Source organism: Aulonocara sp. 'chitande type north' Nkhata Bay, linkage group LG12 (genome assembly GCF_057382095.1).
Source record: "Aulonocara sp. 'chitande type north' Nkhata Bay isolate Kocher_YH1m ecotype deep benthic linkage group LG12, A_spYH_male_GT1.1, whole genome shotgun sequence".
NCBI lineage: Eukaryota > Metazoa > Chordata > Actinopteri > Cichliformes > Cichlidae > Aulonocara > Aulonocara sp. 'chitande type north' Nkhata Bay.
Genome location: NC_141355.1, coordinates 22,812,214 through 22,829,441, shown reverse-complemented (window position 1 = coordinate 22,829,441; position 17,228 = coordinate 22,812,214). Strand labels below are relative to the sequence as shown.

At 39.2% G+C, this 17,228-nt stretch overlaps 3 protein-coding genes across 4 annotated transcripts; 1 reads left to right on the top strand and 2 right to left on the bottom strand.

Moving 5' to 3' along the window:
- The first annotated feature begins 388 nt into the window (after positions 1-388).
- On the top strand, positions 389-6,002 carry gtf2h3 (general transcription factor IIH, polypeptide 3). The gene is made up of 14 exons (XM_086314454.1): positions 389-437; positions 517-629; positions 721-800; positions 899-1,005; positions 1,387-1,529; positions 1,620-1,682; positions 2,126-2,155; positions 2,257-2,285; positions 2,379-2,453; positions 3,127-3,180; positions 3,372-3,440; positions 3,534-3,669; positions 3,753-3,789; positions 5,640-6,002. The coding sequence occupies exons 2-14, from the start codon at positions 620-622 to the stop codon at positions 5,707-5,709; spliced, it is 903 nt and encodes a 300-aa protein (XP_086170580.1). The 5' UTR covers positions 389-437; positions 517-619; the 3' UTR covers positions 5,710-6,002.
- Positions 5,590-10,560, bottom strand: psmd9 (proteasome 26S subunit, non-ATPase 9). Its single transcript, XM_086314455.1, has 6 exons — positions 10,373-10,560; positions 10,181-10,280; positions 7,605-7,798; positions 7,392-7,493; positions 7,054-7,142; positions 5,590-6,421 (listed from the first exon to the last, which is right to left on the bottom strand). Exons 1-6 carry the CDS (start codon positions 10,496-10,498, stop codon positions 6,394-6,396), a joined length of 639 nt encoding a protein of 212 aa, XP_086170581.1. The 5' UTR covers positions 10,499-10,560; the 3' UTR covers positions 5,590-6,393.
- Positions 10,561-11,717: 1,157 nt separating this feature from the next.
- On the bottom strand, positions 11,718-16,852 carry LOC147317473 (rab5 GDP/GTP exchange factor-like). 2 transcript variants are annotated; one of them, XM_086314453.1, is made up of 9 exons: positions 16,565-16,852; positions 15,172-15,348; positions 14,845-14,972; positions 14,002-14,153; positions 13,851-13,920; positions 13,633-13,768; positions 13,406-13,500; positions 12,848-13,104; positions 11,718-12,752 (listed from the first exon to the last, which is right to left on the bottom strand). In XM_086314453.1, the coding sequence occupies exons 2-9, from the start codon at positions 15,327-15,329 to the stop codon at positions 12,366-12,368; spliced, it is 1,383 nt and encodes a 460-aa protein (XP_086170579.1). In that variant the 5' UTR covers positions 15,330-15,348; positions 16,565-16,852; the 3' UTR covers positions 11,718-12,365. The 2 variants fall into 2 exon arrangements, with proteins under 2 accessions (XP_086170579.1, XP_086170578.1); XM_086314452.1 differs by having other exon boundaries at positions 15,172-15,345.
- Positions 16,853-17,228: the final 376 nt, after the last annotated feature.

The window sequence follows — 17,228 nt, the reverse complement described above, 5'->3', positions numbered from 1 at the left end:
GTCGTGATACTGCTGAATTTTATATATATAATATATAATTTTCTGTAAAAGATTTAAAAACTTAATGTGTTGTTTTTTTCTAGCACATGAACAGGATGATGATCTGAAGCTTGCAAAGAAATATTAGAATTAATTTATAGATGGAATTTCCATCCATAAATGTATTTTACAGACCGCCCTGCCTCCCGCCCTATGGCAGCTGGGAAGGGTTCAAGGGGGCCTCTAAATTGGATGAGCAGAAGATAAGGGATAGATGGAGAGATTTAAGAACGAAAAAAGGGTTGGTTTATATGACCATGAATGTAGAGAATGTATAGACCTAAGAATTTACGCTACAGCAAATGGGCGCTAGGTGGCAGCAGTATGCCGGGCGTCTGTAGTCTGCTATGAAAAACCACAGAAGAAGAAAGAAATCGTTTCCTGGAGACGCCAGCGGTGTAAGTGATGAGAAATAATGTGCGTATCCCTGCATATAATTGTTTTTCCTAAACTATCTGGACTTTAATACGCTCCTAGCTGTCTGCAGATTGTTTGAAGTTTACGATAAAGTATGAGCACTAAGAGAAGATAGAGCAGCAGAATAGAAGCCATCTCTTTTTCAAGACAATAATCCGCCGTGATGGCATCAGGTATGTAGCCTGGCTCATATTGAGTCTTTGCAGTATTTGTTTTGTACACTCAGGTGCTTTTTGATGAATCTCTTTCAAAAATGTTGCCTAGAGGACGAAATCAACCTCCTGGTGATCGTCGTGGATGTAAACCCCATATGGTGGGGGCAGCAGGCTCAGCGGGATCCACAGGTATTAGCTGTGATGTCTGTGGTTACTCTGACTCATTAAAGTTTTTCTGAATGTCTCTGATGCCAAACAACGCTCCATGTACCCCTGTGTCCGCCCAGTTCACCCTGTCCAAGTGTATGGATGCAGTCATGGTGATGGGCAACGCTCACATGGCCATGGCTAGGACAAACAAGCTGGCTGTCATTGCTAGCCACTGCCAGGGCAGGTAATTTCATACCATAGTTTCACTGGGTTTTACTGCACAGAGGAATTTCTGAGGTCCACACACAGGCTTGTAAACCATATTAAGAGGAGAATCACCATCATGTGGAAAAGTATATTATCTGTCAGTTCTTGGACTTAAATATTAGGACATAAAAAACAGCAGTCGTCTTAAAATCAAGGAAATACAATATCAGATGAACAAAAACTGTTCATCTGTTTGCAGTGCAAACAGATTATCAGTTTAGCTGGTGGGTGTGGAATCCAATATGCTGGTCTGAGTATTTCTTCCACTAGTTTCAGTTTCCAGGAATAAAGTATTGTCTGTTTAATGTTTTGCTGCTGTCGCTGCTCATACGCGCTTTTCTCCCACTCACTTTTTCAGTCACTTCCTGTATCCCAGTAAGAGCTGGAGTGGAGAAGACGGTGGTGGCAATGATGTATCCTCAAGCGGAGATGGAAAATATGAACTCCTGTCTGCTGCCAATAACCTTATTGTCGAAGAGATCAGGAACATAATGTCAAAAAGTAAGCGTGTATTTACGAGGATAAACTCTTAGGTATTTAAAGATGTTGTACAATGCTCCCTAAAATTCAGTGTATCTCACATGATTTCAGTTGAAGTGACGGGAAATTCAACAGATACTTTGTTGGCCGGATCCCTCGCCAAAGCTCTCTGCTGTATCCTTTTCGTGCAGACTGTTTTATCATTTATGACATACTGTGCAATAATAAACAGTGCATTCAGTGCACGACTCCACAGAATCAGCCAGGAAGTGTAAGACAGGTGCTGGAAACTGTAAGCAGATATTTATATTTATAGCTTTTTTACAAAATTACTGTAATTAATGTCAAATGGGCCTACATATATGTAGGTAGTGCAGGAAAAATATTGTTAATCTTGACTTTAGAGGACATTTAGTGTCTATTTTGAAGAGAAATAGAATGCTATCACTTATTTAATCTTTCTTTTTTGCAATTTTAATTTATATGCCATCGTCGCCCAGAGAATTTGTTTGTGTTGCAGAACGTATGTGATGTTTTGCTCTAAAGTTAAATATCTATAGATTATTTATTTTCCACCAATATTATTTACTTTTTCACCTTAATCCTTTAATATATAGATATTCACCGGCTCACGAAAGAGCTGGAAGGTGATTTAATCTTTATACATGCTTAATGCCAGTTATTGAATGAAGTTTTCCATTTACCCTGCTTTAATGTGTATATATATATTTTCTCTCTCTTTTTTTAGTTGGACAAGAGATTAAATCAAGAATACTGGTAATGCCCAAATGTTCAAATATTATGAATGCTTTTGTTTAGTTTTTTCCCCCACCTGACTTTGACCCCTCTTTGACGCTTTGCACTGTATAGGTGGTAAAAGCAGCTGAGGACTGCGCTCTCCAGTACATGAACTTCATGAATGTGATTTTTGCTGCTCAGAAGCAGGTAGAATATTAATAGATCATTGTCCTGTATTAACACTTAATTACCCATTACTTACTACAGCAACTGCTGTAGATGAAAAGTTGGACCTAAAGATGCTTATAATGAAATGCTGTGTTGAAATAAAATAGTTTAAAACTCCCAGAAATAAGTAAAGCTGTTGACACTATATATAAAAACATCTGCTATCACTTAACATCCAAGTCATTTTCATGCTGTTTTTAAGAAATATCAACCACTAATCCTTCTTTATTACACATAGAAGCCAAAATTTACAAAATAGAGTTAAATGTTTTATTCATTATGACCCAAACTAACCAGCTGAGTCCATAAATTCAACAAGACCGTCTTTACAGAGGTAAAGCTTGAGGAGCCGTTTTCCCATTGACTTCTATAAGAATGGAAGTGTTTTTGCAGCCAGAGCAGTCGCCACCTGGTGGCCATTAGAAAGAATCCAGGTTTAAGGCACTTGACTTTTCAAACCTGGGAGCCTTCTTCACCTATTATACTATTTATGATATCAACTGAAGTTAAACTAAGCCCAGGTTGTACTTGTCCTGTAATACCAGTTTGTAATATAAAATGGTTCAGTGAGTCAGCGTAATCTTTATTTAGGTAGAAATAGAAAGGTAAAAATGAAACGCTAAATTTAAAAACGTTTTTGTGTTTTAAACAGAACATCCTGATAGATGCCTGTGTGTTGGATTCAGACTCTGGTCTCCTTCAGCAGGTAAATTCTTATAGCTCTGTAAGGACAATCACCACTTTGCAGTTTTCCAAGTATTTAAGAAAAGTACTTTGTCTTAACACAAATATTTTTCAGTGTATTAACATCTTTAGTGCGAGGTAGTGTGGTGATTATCATGTGATGTGATGTGTGCCCTCTACCATGCTATCGTAACCGTTATATACTCATTTCAGGCTTGTGATATAACTGGAGGATTGTACATGAAGATACCACAGAAAGTCGCCCTTGCACAGTATCTGTTGGTGAGAGTGCAGTACAGTTTCACACGCATTAAGAAGAATGGGGTTGGTTTCATTTGCATCTAACGACAGCTGTTTTTGTTGTCTTCTGAGCAGTGGGTGTTCCTGCCTGACTCTGAGCAGCGGTCACAGCTGGTGCTGCCGCCGCCTGCACACGTGGACTATCGAGCTGCGTGTTTCTGCCACCGTAACCTCATTGAAATCGGTTATGTGTGCTCAGTTTGTCTGTCCAGTGAGTTTGAATTGCTTAAGTCTTTATTACTGGAAAGAGCTGCAGTATGTTTTTTTTAATCAGTCTGTTTCTTTTGTTTTTAGTATTCTGCAACTTCAGCCCCATTTGTACGACATGCGAGTAAGTGTCAGTGTTTGTGGAGTAGTGCTAATACATCTACATGTGTACATTCTGTACACTTATTTCCATATTAGGGCTGCCACAAGCGATTATTTTGATAGTTGACTAGTCACCGATTATTTTTGCGATTAGTCGACTAATCAGATCACGCGTCCATTGGACGTACAAAGTACAGCTTATTGCACCAGCAGCATCTGCTCTTATTTAACTATCATTAGCTATCATTGGAGTTTATTAAACGCAGCCGTCTGCTCCTTGCTATCTAAAATATAACAGGACACCTTAGTATATTCTCCAGCATCTCGCTCTTCTGATAATCAGTTGTCTGCTTGACGTTTATTCAGCTGTGTAAAAACTATAACTTTAATCTCAGCCAAACCGATTTACTCAGAAACAAATAAAATACTGAAAAAGGCCAAATAATAACATTTGTAAGTGATCTAATTGACTTGTATATCATGTTTAGCCTTAGTAGCGAAAGACAGCGGGGGGTTTGAAAACGATTGCTCTAGTGAGCCTTGAACCCCGGCTCGCTATCGAGCTGGTGGGTAACAGACGTCTCCGAAAACGTCGGAGCGCTTTTGAAAATATGTGGTGTCTTCATAAACTGAGCAGATATTTGAGGTTTACACAGCTACATCCTCGCCTGAAAAATGTTAAACGTTTATTTTGTGCCCCAGAAAGAATAATAAGAGTAATATTAAAACTAACTAGCTGCCGCCATTGTTGGAAACTGAGCAGGGCCGCGCTATGAATTCTGGGACACAGCTTCTTCTTCTTCGAGGTTTAACGGCAGCTGGCATCCTTCTTCATGCAGCGCTGCCATCTTCTGTCTCAGTCCGTTATTACACTCTTGAACCCTTCTACTTATTCCTGCGTCTTTTGGGATCTTACAAAGCTTCAAACGACGCGTCGACTATTAAATTGGTCGTCGACGATTTTGATAGTCGACTAATCGTGGCAACCCTATTCCATATGTCTTTGAACATTGGCTTTTTCAAAAATATTTTTTGCCTCTGTACAACAGCACAGTGGATTTGTATCAGGTCTGAAGTGCAGACTGTTTTAATTCAAGGGGTCCAAAAAATATTACATTAACTGTTCCGCAAATACAGCCCTGTTTATATACAGTCCACCATTATGACAAGGTGATGCCTGTTTCCCTGTTATTTCTTGACAAATTAAGGAGAACTTTCTTTGGATAGATGAAACCACGGTTAACTTGTCCAAGAATTATGGGAAGTGAAAAGTATGGAGGAGGAGTGAAACAGATCATGATCTGGAGCATACCATTTATCTGTTAAAAATATTGGAGGCAGTGTTATGGCATGGACATGTATGGCTCCCAGTGGAGGCAAGCCAATAGTGTTGATGCTGTGAATGCTGATAACCGTAGCAGGATGAACTGTGAAGCGTGCAGGTCTATACTCTCTGCTCAGCCAAATGCTGAGTTTCACAACGCAAATGGATAATGACCCAAAGCATACTGCAAAAGCAACCAAATAGGATATTCTTAAATGGCTGAATCACCTCAACTCGATACAATATGCTTTTAGCTACTAAAACCAGAGACCCACAAACAAGCCTGGGTGAAGGCCTAGCAGAGCATCTAACAAGAGCAAAAGGAGCATTTGATCCACTGACTGCAAAGGACCTTTATCCAACTATTGAAACTAACCTTATGTGATGTTGTTAGTTTGATCAGTTCATTTTAGGCACCTGAAAGTGAAGGGCTGTGTATAAAGAAGTCTATAATAATTAAACAGTGCAAAATTTTATTTAAACACCTTAAAGCTTAAAGTCTGAACTTCAACTTCCATTTAAATCATGTATTGTTTTTTTCTTTTTAGGACTGCCTTCAAAATCCAGCTACCACAGATAGTCAAGCCCAAAAAGAAGAAACTGAAACAACCAATGTGATGGGGGATTTTTTTTTTGTTTGTTTTCTCATACTAATACAGTGAATTTAAATATACTTGTGAGGCAGTATAGCCTTATGGACATGTGGAGTAACACCGATTGTCTTCATGTTCACCGAGGCTGGTACTCATGTTTGTAAAAACATAATTCAGACATGACTGAAAATAAGTCTCGTTTTCTTCGTCTTGGGTAAAAATCACTCACCCAAAATTAAAACAGACACCGTTTTGTTATGATTTCATTATTTTTACATTAAAAAGACACCGTAATAAACGTATGTTTTTGTTTCATTTTTACAATAATCGTAATAGTGCTGTCTCCATCGTGATCTCAGAAAGGTTTGGGTGTTTTTTCTCCAGAGTTCAAAATAAGCCTTTATTAACAGAGGACTGCAAATCACGCATGTGCTCACAGTCAGCTCATCATCACTTCAGATAAATAAGTGTCCAGCTGTGCTCCCAACAGGAAATCAAACACTGAACACCATAAAGCTGCTTTTTAAACACACAGAAATCTAATCAAGGTTCAGCTCCACACTCAGTAAACTCAGCATGACTTCTTGAACAGAGGTGCTTTATTTTCATACATCCTGTTCTGAAAACTGGAATAAGGGATATTGTTCCAAGTTCCCATAAAGTAGTGAAAAAGCCAGAGAGAGTTTTCAAACTTTAAGTGTTAGGGTGATCATCGCTGAACTGGAACGATGTTACATCTGAAAAATACAAAAATCAAGAATAACTTTTTACTTCTTATGGACATGATATGATGAATTTTAAGTATGTGTACTAAAAAGTGTTTTACTAGTGTCACTACATGGCAAATTGTAGAAATAATATGCCAAGAAACAATTTTTCAGCATTTTCTTGGCATTGAGGGCATCACTTGTTTTTGTTTCCAAATATCTATTAATCTCCAAACTCGTACAACTCAGGAGCTGCATCCTCTGAAGGTGTGCACTACATAGGACACAAAGCCCACACTGAGCTGCAACTGTGACAGCAGCAGAGGTAGAGTAGTATATTTTTGAGGGATATGAGGGTGAGAGAATAAACCACAGTATTTCAGATGATGCAAGAAAATTAATTATTCATTCATTCATTCATTTTTAAATTTGAAAACTTCTCACAGCCCCGAGCAGGTGTTGGATTTTATATCCAGTAAAAATTTAGAATGGCGTTTTCCCAGATGATGTGATAGGACACAAACTTCGTTGGCAGCATAGAAATGGGAGAGACTTTGCTACAGTGCTGCAACACGGTCAGCCTTTAAAGGATGCATCCCCTGAGCTGGGGGAGAGCTTGAGTCTATATCAAACATGTCATTTTACCACAGTCGTGCACTCACCCCAGCAAACCTCTGCCTGACCACCGCTGTGGAGTCAGGCTCATCTGAACTTTCTGGCCAGCCCGGATCACCGAGACGTGCAATGGTTTCTGCAGAGGAATGTCAAATTACAGTTTGCAGACTCAAATAACAACAAGGGAGATGCTTTTAAGAAACAAAAACAAAAAATCAAAACATTGCATTCTCTCATTATGACAAAGTTAAATACAAATGAAATTATATGCAAAGTATGACTTCTTATGCATCACAAGCTTCATGCATCAACAAAAATAAACTGTAATGGAATATTAAGAAATGAAGTTTGATTAATTGCCCATTGAGTTTTCTGTGGTTCTTACCCCTTCACTGTGTTGCACCACAGAAGCAATATTCTGGAGGTTCTGAAAGTTCCCTGAGTTCACAGAACCAAACTCGATCAGCTGATCACCGACTCGGAGCCCCTTTTAAAAGAAACAATCACTAAAATTATAGGAGAACCCCCCCCCCCCCCAACAATGTTTTGCAGTACAAACTGAAAACAGCTGCTAGCTACAAAAGTTCACATCACTCACAGCTCCACAGGCAGGTGATCCCTCTGTCACAGCATCAAGCTGTGCAAAAGGTGGAGGCAGCGTAACCTGATGTTCCATCGCCTCCTCCTGGGCTTCTGCCTCATCCTGTTCCCGCTTGGCTTTCTCTCGAGCATGCAACTTGTGTAGGGCTTCTTCTATCTCCGCCATGATGGTCTTGTGATCGTTCTGTAAACCTGAGTATAGAATAAATATCTTAATAGGGTTAAAACCAATCTGAAATCAAAGAAATATAATAAATAATAAGTATACATTAAAACATTAAATAACATATTAAGTAAACAAAAATATATAATATACACCCAATAGCCACTTTGTTGAAGACATCTGTTCAACTGCTTGTCAATGCAAATACCTAATCAGCCAATAACATGGCAGCAGCTACACTAAATGTAGCAGGGAGGCTGGTCTGAGTCTTTTAGAATCTGCTGAGATTTTCTCAACCAACCATCTCTAGGGTTTACAGAGACTGGTCAGAAAAACAGAAAATGTCCAGTAAGTGGCAGTTCTCCGGCAGTTCTTGGCAGTTCTTATTGTATATTTATTTTATTTTATTCTACTGTATATAGTATTTTATTCTATTCTGTACAGTTGTGTACTGTATTTATTCTTATTGTATTCTAATTTTTGCCTCATAACTTTTGCACTGTCCACTTCCTGCTGTGACAAAACAAATTTCCCACGTGTGGGACTAATAAAGGTTATCTTATCTTATCTTATCTTAAAATACTTTGCTGATGTCAGAGGTCAGATGAGAATGGCTTCGAGCTAATAGGAAGGCAACAGTAACTCAAATAACCACTCGTTTAAGCTATGCTGGAGTATCTCTGAACTCACAACATCTGGAACAGGCGCTACACCTGTCAACTAAGAACAAGAAACTACAGCTACAATCGGGAGGGGCTCATCAAAATCAAACAACAGAAGATTGGAAAAATGTTTCCTGGTCTGATGAGTTTTTCATTTCTGCTGCAACAAAAGCACGAATCCACTGCATCAGCAGTTCAAGTAGATTATGGTGGTGTAATGGTGTTGGGGATATTTTCTTGGTCCACTCTGGGTCCTTAGTACTGAGTGAGCATCATTTAAACTTCCCACCCTACCAGAGTATTGTTGCTGAACATGTTCATCCCATTTTTAGCACCTTGTTGAATCTATGCATTGAAGCATTAATGCAGCTCTGAAGGCAAAGGTGGGTGCAGTCTGGTGTACACTCTGGCAAGTGTATTACATCTTAGAAAAATAAATGGCATTTAAAATGCGTACTACATGTATTTAAAACCAAATAGAATTATCTGTTGGTGTCATCTTTAAAATATTTTAGTGACCATTAACATGTACTTTTGTTTCATCATGCCTTGGGAACGTAGATAAGTTATCTGAAATACTACTTTAACTTTTAAAAACGCACCGCACACGTGGTGTGTGCGTAAATTATGAGATATCAGTTTGTGCTTTGATAGCATACATCAGTTTTTCTGCCACACAACATAAAGAGACATTATCTGCCACCAGAGATGGGCAGTAGCGGGTTACTTGTAACACGTTACTGTAATCCGATTACTTTTTTCAAGTAACGAGTAAAGTAAGGGATTACTATTGCAAAAAATGGTAATTAGATTACCGTTACTTTCCCGTAGGAACGCTGCGTTACTGCGTTACTAAAACCGTGGGTTTTTTGCAAGAATGTCTCATGACAGTGACGTAAGCAAGTGCGACGTTTGTGACAACAGCTGTATGCAGATCAACAGTGGATAATATATCGAGTAGTGACCTTACTTTGAGTTTGATTCCATAAAAAGTGACAAAAACATTAGCGTCTGTTGTGCGTGGGAAGAAAACTTCTTTTTACAGCGAAAAAAACCCCTAAACCTCCAAGCAAGCACCGAGTGCGCAACGACGTAATGGGAAACTCACAGAGAAACTCGCGGATTCTTCCACTGACCGCCGCAGCACACCTGCACCAGGGTAAACCTCCGCCTACCCGACTCCTGCTTTACAGGTGAAAATAGAGCAAAAGGAGCGCTAGTCTTTGATTTTATTTATTTTCTGCTGTGTTTTACTTGCATCTATTTGAAAGAGTGAGTGTAAACACACACACACAAAAAAAAAAAATTATGTGCTGGAATGTGCAGAAAATAGGTTTAAATATTAAACAAATTTCTTCCAGTCAGTGAATGTTGCATATAATTTAATTTTTGCTTGATGCATAAAGTTAAAAGATTAAAACTAATAAAACAAGTTTTAAAAAGGGACTTTTCCATTTGATTACATTTTGTATGATGGATTATGCAGAAAAAGTAGAATTGGGCTGAAAGATCTATCGCTTTATCACCTATTCAGGTTGTAAATCGTGTTTTTAAAAAGTAACTAAGTAATTAATTACTTTTGAAAATAAGTAATCAGTAAAGTAACGGGATTACTTTTTGGGGAAGTAATTAGTTACTGATTACTTTTTTCAAGTAACTTGACCAACACTGTCTGCCACACAGTCAAACACGACATGCGTGTCTCCAGCTGTCAGGGAAACCACTGAAAGCAAACAAACTGCTGCTCACATGAAATGTTGTGCCTAGCCGTCCTAATCTGGTACAGATTAACATCTGCTCGTGGGTAACCCTCCGCATCCACCAAAGAGTCTTCAACTCCGACCCCCTGCTGTAAATAAAAGTAAACAAAGGCGATTAAAAAAACCTTACTGTGACTTAGCTTTGTGCTACGTTTTGCTAATAATATGGTCGCCGACTTACGTCTTGTAGGACATCGTAATACGCCTTTATCTGCTCTTCAATTTCATCTTTCTTCTTGATGAGGTTTTTAACATCATCCATTGTTATTTCGGAGTTTCCAGGAATGTTTTCATCTGTCATCTTCATGGCTGCTCCAACTAGTGCTTCCGGTGTAACGCCCGTTTCTTCTTCGCTTGTCTTTATTTGGCAGTAAAGCGCTCCGCTGCCCCTCAATGATTTGCTCGTTGTACGAAAACATTTTAGACGATCTTTAAACTGGTATTACTGCCAACAGCACAAATAATAATGAAATTACTGTTGGTCATTGTTATGGTGTCCAAAACAACTACAGCCGAAAAGCGCAGAATTAGAATGAAATAACTAATAATTTAAATGACACATATAGAATTTCTAAAAATACCTAAACTGGAACATTTAAACTTTGGCTCATATTTTTTATACTCCAGTGGAAAACACGTTCACCACTGGGTTCCATCAGTACAAAGACCAAATAAAAAACTTCCGACATCTCATACACAACAGTGATCAATGATTCTTCCTTTTGTGCATCTCTCAGCTCAGATGTTTTTGTCCTCTACCTGTTTCCATCTGAGAAGCAGAGCTGTAAGCTCTCGGGGCCCTCTTCTGTTGAACAAGCTCGTTTGGTTTGGGAGAGAAACACCCTCTCTATTTTTAAGATTAGGTTCAAAACTCTCCTTTTTGATATAGCTCATTGTTTATATGTTTATATGCGACTTTACTCTTAGTTATTATGCCGAGACTCTCTTCCACTCGACTGAAGATCTAGATTAGGCAACAATATTCACAAAAAAAAAATAAAAAATTAGGTCAACTTATTGCCTGTGTATCCTGAATGACTAGGACCCCGCCCCCCTCCTGATGGTGCAGTAATGCTGGTTGTAAATAACAATTTTGAAGTTGCAAGAGATTATCACTATTTTTGCCCTCACCAAAACTAAACAAAATATTAGTGCGAGGCTTTTTTGAGTACTTTATTTTTCCTGTATACCAATTTATTTATTTTCCAAAAGAGCTACCAACAGTTTTTTCTAATCATATAAGATGCAGACAGTTATTGCTACTAGAATCTCAGCATGAATTTGAAACCTTTCAGTTTTCCATTTATATGATAAAGTTTTGTTTTTTTAATAAAAAAAAAAGTTAAAGCTTTTAATGGAAATTAGTAAAGGAGGACCAGGTTTGGACTATCAGTCATTGGACTGAGTCATTTCAACATCTGACACCTGTCTGACTTTCCAAAAAGCCAAGTTTCTAAAACTTCTCTGTTGGCAATATGGCAAATAATCATCGGCTTTAGTGAAGGAAAACACCCAAACACATTACATTCAATCATGTGTCACCTTTAATATATTAGATACATACAATCACAGATCTTTAGATGAAGCCCTTGGATTTTTTTCAGAAATCTTTCTAGAGCTGTAAACAACGTGCAGCTTGTGCATGCTAAAGATTTTTTGCACCCACGTGCTGAGAACAAATACACAGCTTTCACAAATACACCCCTGACTTTTAGTCAAGAACAGTCACACCAACTTGTCCTGTAGCCTACTTTGGAATTTCAGAGCAGCATACATAAAGGCACAATGGTATAAAACTATTCAAAATTATCATAGTGAATAAGTATTGTAAAGTGTTTGTTCTACATCTGTAAGTGCTGTGTACCCTGAGTGCTTAGATAGTACATATGAGATCTCTTATTGGAAAATGGAATGTGATTTATTGGCTCAATGCTTAAATTGGACAGATGGGCAAATAATTTGGACTAGTCATTAAAACCTCTGTGAACGTTGTGTTACTGCATGCATAAAGTTTCCTTCATCTTCAGCTGGCTTACAAATGCCCTACTCCTGCATTGGGAGCATGTGCAAATGTGGCACTGGAAAGTACGCTTCATTTGTCCTGCAGCCTACAAATGTTAGTGCTGACGATTAAATAAAGTCAAGTGCCAGATTAGCTCTATTAATAGAAATGCCTAACAGCCTGTTTCCCTCAAACCTCCGTCTTGATCCTCAAGCACCAGCACTGACTCCTCCTTATTATCCTGAGTGGACAACAAAACCTCCTTCTGAGCAGTTATCTCCTTCTGAGCCAGGACAAATTGGCTTCTGGTCTCGTCCAGCTGTGAATGAACTTCTTGCACCCACTTTTGTAGCTGCGCATTGAGAGCATCCATACCTTGGTCCAGCTTCTCCTGCCTGCCTTTGAGGTCTTCTAGCAGGTTCTGTGTGTCACTGATCACCTGCTGCCTCCTGTTTAATGCACAGGGAGTACGCTGACCCAGCATGTAGCCTTCAAACTCTTCTGGACTGAGGCTGAGTGCCGGCCCATCCAGCTTTTCAATGAAGGCCACAGCACAGGACTAAATAAAGAGATGCGGACACCCGTATGAGTTATTAACAGGTCTAACAACACCCTGTGGTGTATGATGGGTGAGGAACTTTTCAGTCAACTCACCAAATTTGTGAAATAGTAGCCGCTCTCTCCTGCCATCAGACTGTGAGGGAGCCCAAAACGAATCACGTATTGCATGTTGGAGTGGAGGCGAGGCGGATTGGCCTTCAGCACCACGTAAACCAGGCTTGACAAGAAGTCATCAGCATTAGCAGGCTCACTGTTTGAGCGGGAAAGGGCTTCGAAGACATGCTGGCTGCATTTGGAAACGCACGCGAGTTTGTCTTGAGGTGCTCGTTTGGCATCCATTTCGATTATGGCTGTGGGAAAAATAAAGGCTGGAACTCATTTCAAATGTTATGACATTGACAAAATATGCCTCCCTTTATCATTAAAGTAACAGTTTTTCATTTTGGGAAATGCACTTTTTCTTTTCTTATGTCAGGGAGTTAAATACGAGGCTGCAGTTGGCAAGCCTGGACCCGTACACAGGTAATATGTTACCAGCATTAAAGCTGCTCATGACATGAATCTTTTGATGCAATTTTTAGATAAGAAAGCAAACAAATGCATTTCCCACCATATCAAACTGCTCATTTAAGTATTGAGATTTTAAATCACCAGTTATAGCAGGCAGAAAGGGGTCGCCTGTGACAGAGACCTTTTCATCAGGAAAAGGTACGCCTAGCATCTGCGGCGTAACCCAGTTCAAAGAACTGCAAATAAGAGACATTAGTTATAAAAAACAAAAACACAAAACTTCTAATCCTGACTTTTAACTCAGGATTAGAAGTTTGGGGTTTTTTTTCCAAGATGGGTATAACCAAAACAAAACACAGCTGATGTACCGGATCCTTCTCTGGAGAGCCAGGTCCTTCTGTTCATCATCACAGCTGTCATGGCAGAAAACCCATTTGTGCAGCCGTGTCATTATTAACTTCTCTACATGCTCCATTATCTGAGTGACCTGAGCTTCAGGAAAACCTGAAAACATAAACAGCGATTTAAAAGCCACTTTAAATACAAATATTGCATCATACACAGTTTGGAACAGATCTGTACTCACTGCTAAAATATTCAGCAAAAGACTGATAAAAATCCTGCACGAGGTCTGACTGCTTCTGCACCGGCAGATCCTGCAAAGATGACGTGAATCGATGATCAGGATGCCTCTAGCTCGTGACATAATTGTCGTGTTAGATGCTTAAACTGCTTACATGGTATGCCTCCATTGTGTTGAGAAAAGCTGTACAGCGGGACTGCAAGCGCTGGGAAGGAGGACTCCGAAGTATCTTTAGGAAACCAGTGAAGTCTCCAGGCTCAAGGTTTTCGTAGGCTTTTAACACATTTGCACGGCTTTCAGAAGACTCTGGAGGGACAAATAGTCAAAAGGTGAAGAGGCAGCAAAATCCAAACAGATAGCCAGATAATCTAATCCAGGGGTGAGGGAACTCTAGGCCTCAAGCGCCAGTGTCCTGCAGGTTTTAGATGTGTCCTTGATCCAACACAGCTATATAATATGGGTAAATTACATCCTTAACATGTCTTGAGGTTCTCCAGAGGCCTGGTAATACTATATATAGTATATAGGTATGTATAATTTGGATGTGTACAAAAGACCAAAACAGTATATATAGTGCATTCTGGTTCAGCAGAAGGTATGGTGGATGTTTATGTACAGTGATTATTAGTAAAGTCTGTTGCCTTATTCTCTGCATTTTGCTGGGGGGGGGGTTTCTTACAGACAGCAAAAATACTGAGTGAAGGTTAAAACTTTTACCTTCATGGACTTAATGACAATGTTTAGAGGAAGAATTCTGGCTTTCTATTCAGAGGTGCTGGGTAGTATTAAGTTATTCTTCTTTTTGAGTATTTCAGAGAGACAGGATTGCAGAAAAAAGTAAAAAGGGCCACCTTGGTTGGTGTGACAGAGGAGGATGCTTGGACAAGGTGAAATGGAGGCAGCTGATCTGCTGTGGCAACCTCAAATGGGGCTAGCTGCTGTAACTGGCTGTTGACCTAATAATGACTTTAAGACAACCACAAAACTAAAGTTTTACCTTGAGGTTTTGGAGGCGATGGGCTGCCCCAGAACAGTCTTCTCACTGTGTTAATTCGACGACCTTTCTCAATGTTTTTCTTCTCCTCAAATTTGGAGAATGTGGGGAGCGTTCCATCACTGCGCGGTCTATGAGGAATGAAAGGATTAGACATCTCTGTCCTGAGCTGAGAGACAGAAAACAAATGGAAGGTCTCTCTATCTGCATTTAGACTGATGCGTTATACCCTCACATATCCAGATGTCATATTAAAGGGCAGTATTCTCACATACATTTTCAATATACTTTAACATAATGAGCAAACGTAACAGCGTGAATAAAGTTTACCTAATTTCTTCTCTCGGGGTTCCAGCGGCCCGTGCCCTCTCTCTCCAGCACTTGGAGCACAAACCCTGCCATGCTGGGTTTCCATAGTAACCACATGCGTTCTTACAGAGCAGCTCCTCCTGAGAAACTCTGATTCCTCTCTGTTTATCCATCCACATGTCTTTTATATGCTACCTGCTAGACATACAATTCAGCTTTAGAGCACAAAAAAAGTAAAGTTCCACTATACTTATCATCATAATTATTATACTTAACTACTCAATATTTGTCTTATAAAAAACGTCAGTAATTTTAAAGAAAGCTCAGTTGTGTGTTTGAAACTATAGCCTGGTTATGCGTACCATAGCCCAACACCCTGTGAAAATAAAAAAAACAAAAAACAAAAACTCAACCAAGTCTCATTTTATGATTCTGGATGACCACATAATGTCAGAATTGCAGTGACACAAAGAACATTAAACTGAACAACTAAAACTGATAAATATAAGATTGGAAAAATGTCCAAATTCCATTTTGGCACAGGGTCAGAAAACATTAATGCATGGATCCATCTTGCCTTGTATCAATTGTTCAGGCTGGTGGTGCTGTGCAAACTTTGAACCTTAGTGCCGACTAAGCATTGCTTAAACACCACAGCATAACGGAGTATTGTTGCTCACCACTTCTATCCCTCTATGACCACAGTGTTCCTATCTTCTGATGGGACAGACAACACACCATTTCACAAAGCTCAAATCATCACAAACTGGTTTACTGAACACGACAATGCGTTCACTGTACTTGAGTGAGCTCCACAGTCACCAGATCTCAATCTAATAAAGCACCTTTGGGATGTGATGGAACGGGAGATTCACATCATAGATGTGCAGCAGACAAATCTGCAGCAACAGTGTGATGCTGTCATGTCAATATGGACAAAAATCTCTGCGTAATGCTTCCGGTTCAATGCTGAATCTATAGCGTGAAGCATTAAGGCCAATCTGATTGCAAAAGAGAATCCAAGCCGACACTAGCAAGCTCTACTTAAAGTGTCCAGTGAGTGAAAAATATCCTAAAATATCCTAGTATCCTAAGACGTCTTATACATTTCTATGGCGCTGAGAGTTAACTAACTTTTTCGGCAGTATCGAGTACTATTGCAAAAAGCTATAGCCTCGTGGTAACATTTTATTCAAAACTTTTCAATGAAGGCATAATGTCTAATCCCCGAGTGTATAAGAGTTGGGTGTTAGCCGTTAGCATCTCAAGCTGGAGCGGCTGACTGTCAGCTGAGGGGGATTGGCGACAAGAACCGCTGGCTAATGCTAATGCTAGTACCAACTAAAAGCGAGTGACCAGTCAATCATTAAATCAGTCACCAAAACCTCGTTTTAAACACAACCGTCAGTCTCACCTGTCAGCTGATAAAACCATTACCAGCCCCAGCTGTTATCTTATCAAAGCGCTCCTTTACTTTCTGGAGTCGTCACAGTCATAAACGCTTCATACTGATAACGAGAACCTTTCAGACCTCAGTTGAAGACATTTAGTAAGAAAAAACAAAAGGCTAAGAACAGGTAGCAAACATTAATAACGCCCAGTGGCACGAAACAGAACCAGAAAGTCCGCCGCTTCTAAAGCCGTGCAACCGGAAAAACCATCCGGAAGGAAACCGTGAAAGTACAGGTATTTGGACACCGTGTCGACCCTTCAAAGTAAAAGCTTTATATATACCGAGCATCTGTAGATTTCAAAATAAAACATATTTTTGGTTAATGCGATCTCGTATTATTATAGTTAATAACCACATAATCTTGTCTATCGTGGCTTTTATCTTTAAAAAAAAAATACATAATCAAATAATGGAATAATTGTCAACTAATCAAAATTACAAAAATATTTAAATACATAATTATTTTATTTAAAAACATATTTAATCATGTCACTATTTGATTAAATATGATACAGTGCATCGTGAGTTTCTTTTATCTGTCAACCTCACAGATCATAAATGTCAGGGGGCAGGGCTAAGTGAACTGGTTTGTGTTTGTATAAAACAAGCAGCGGTTAGTAGATCA

Coding starts and splice junctions, on each gene's coding strand:
- gtf2h3 (XM_086314454.1), top strand. Junction 2,156..2,256: donor GCTCACGAAAGAGCTGGAAG/GTGATTTAATCT, acceptor CTCTTTTTTTAG/TTGGACAAGAGATTAAATCA. Junction 3,790..5,639: donor CCCATTTGTACGACATGCGA/GTAAGTGTCAGT, acceptor TTTTCTTTTTAG/GACTGCCTTCAAAATCCAGC.
- psmd9 (XM_086314455.1), bottom strand. CDS start 10,498: ATGAAGATGACAGATGAAAACATTCCTGGAAACTCCGAAATAACAATG. Junction 7,799..10,180: donor GGCTAGGCACAACATTTCAT/GTGAGCAGCAGT, acceptor TTCTATACTCAG/GTTTACAGAACGATCACAAG. Junction 6,422..7,053: donor TCAGGCAGAGGTTTGCTGGG/GTGAGTGCACGA, acceptor TGTATTTTTCAG/ATGTAACATCGTTCCAGTTC.
- LOC147317473 (XM_086314453.1), bottom strand. CDS start 15,329: ATGTGGATGGATAAACAGAGAGGAATCAGAGTTTCTCAGGAGGAGCTG. Junction 14,973..15,171: donor ACCCCGAGAGAAGAAATTAG/GTAAACTTTATT, acceptor CATTCCTCATAG/ACCGCGCAGTGATGGAACGC. Junction 13,921..14,001: donor ACACAATGGAGGCATACCAT/GTAAGCAGTTTA, acceptor TCATCTTTGCAG/GATCTGCCGGTGCAGAAGCA.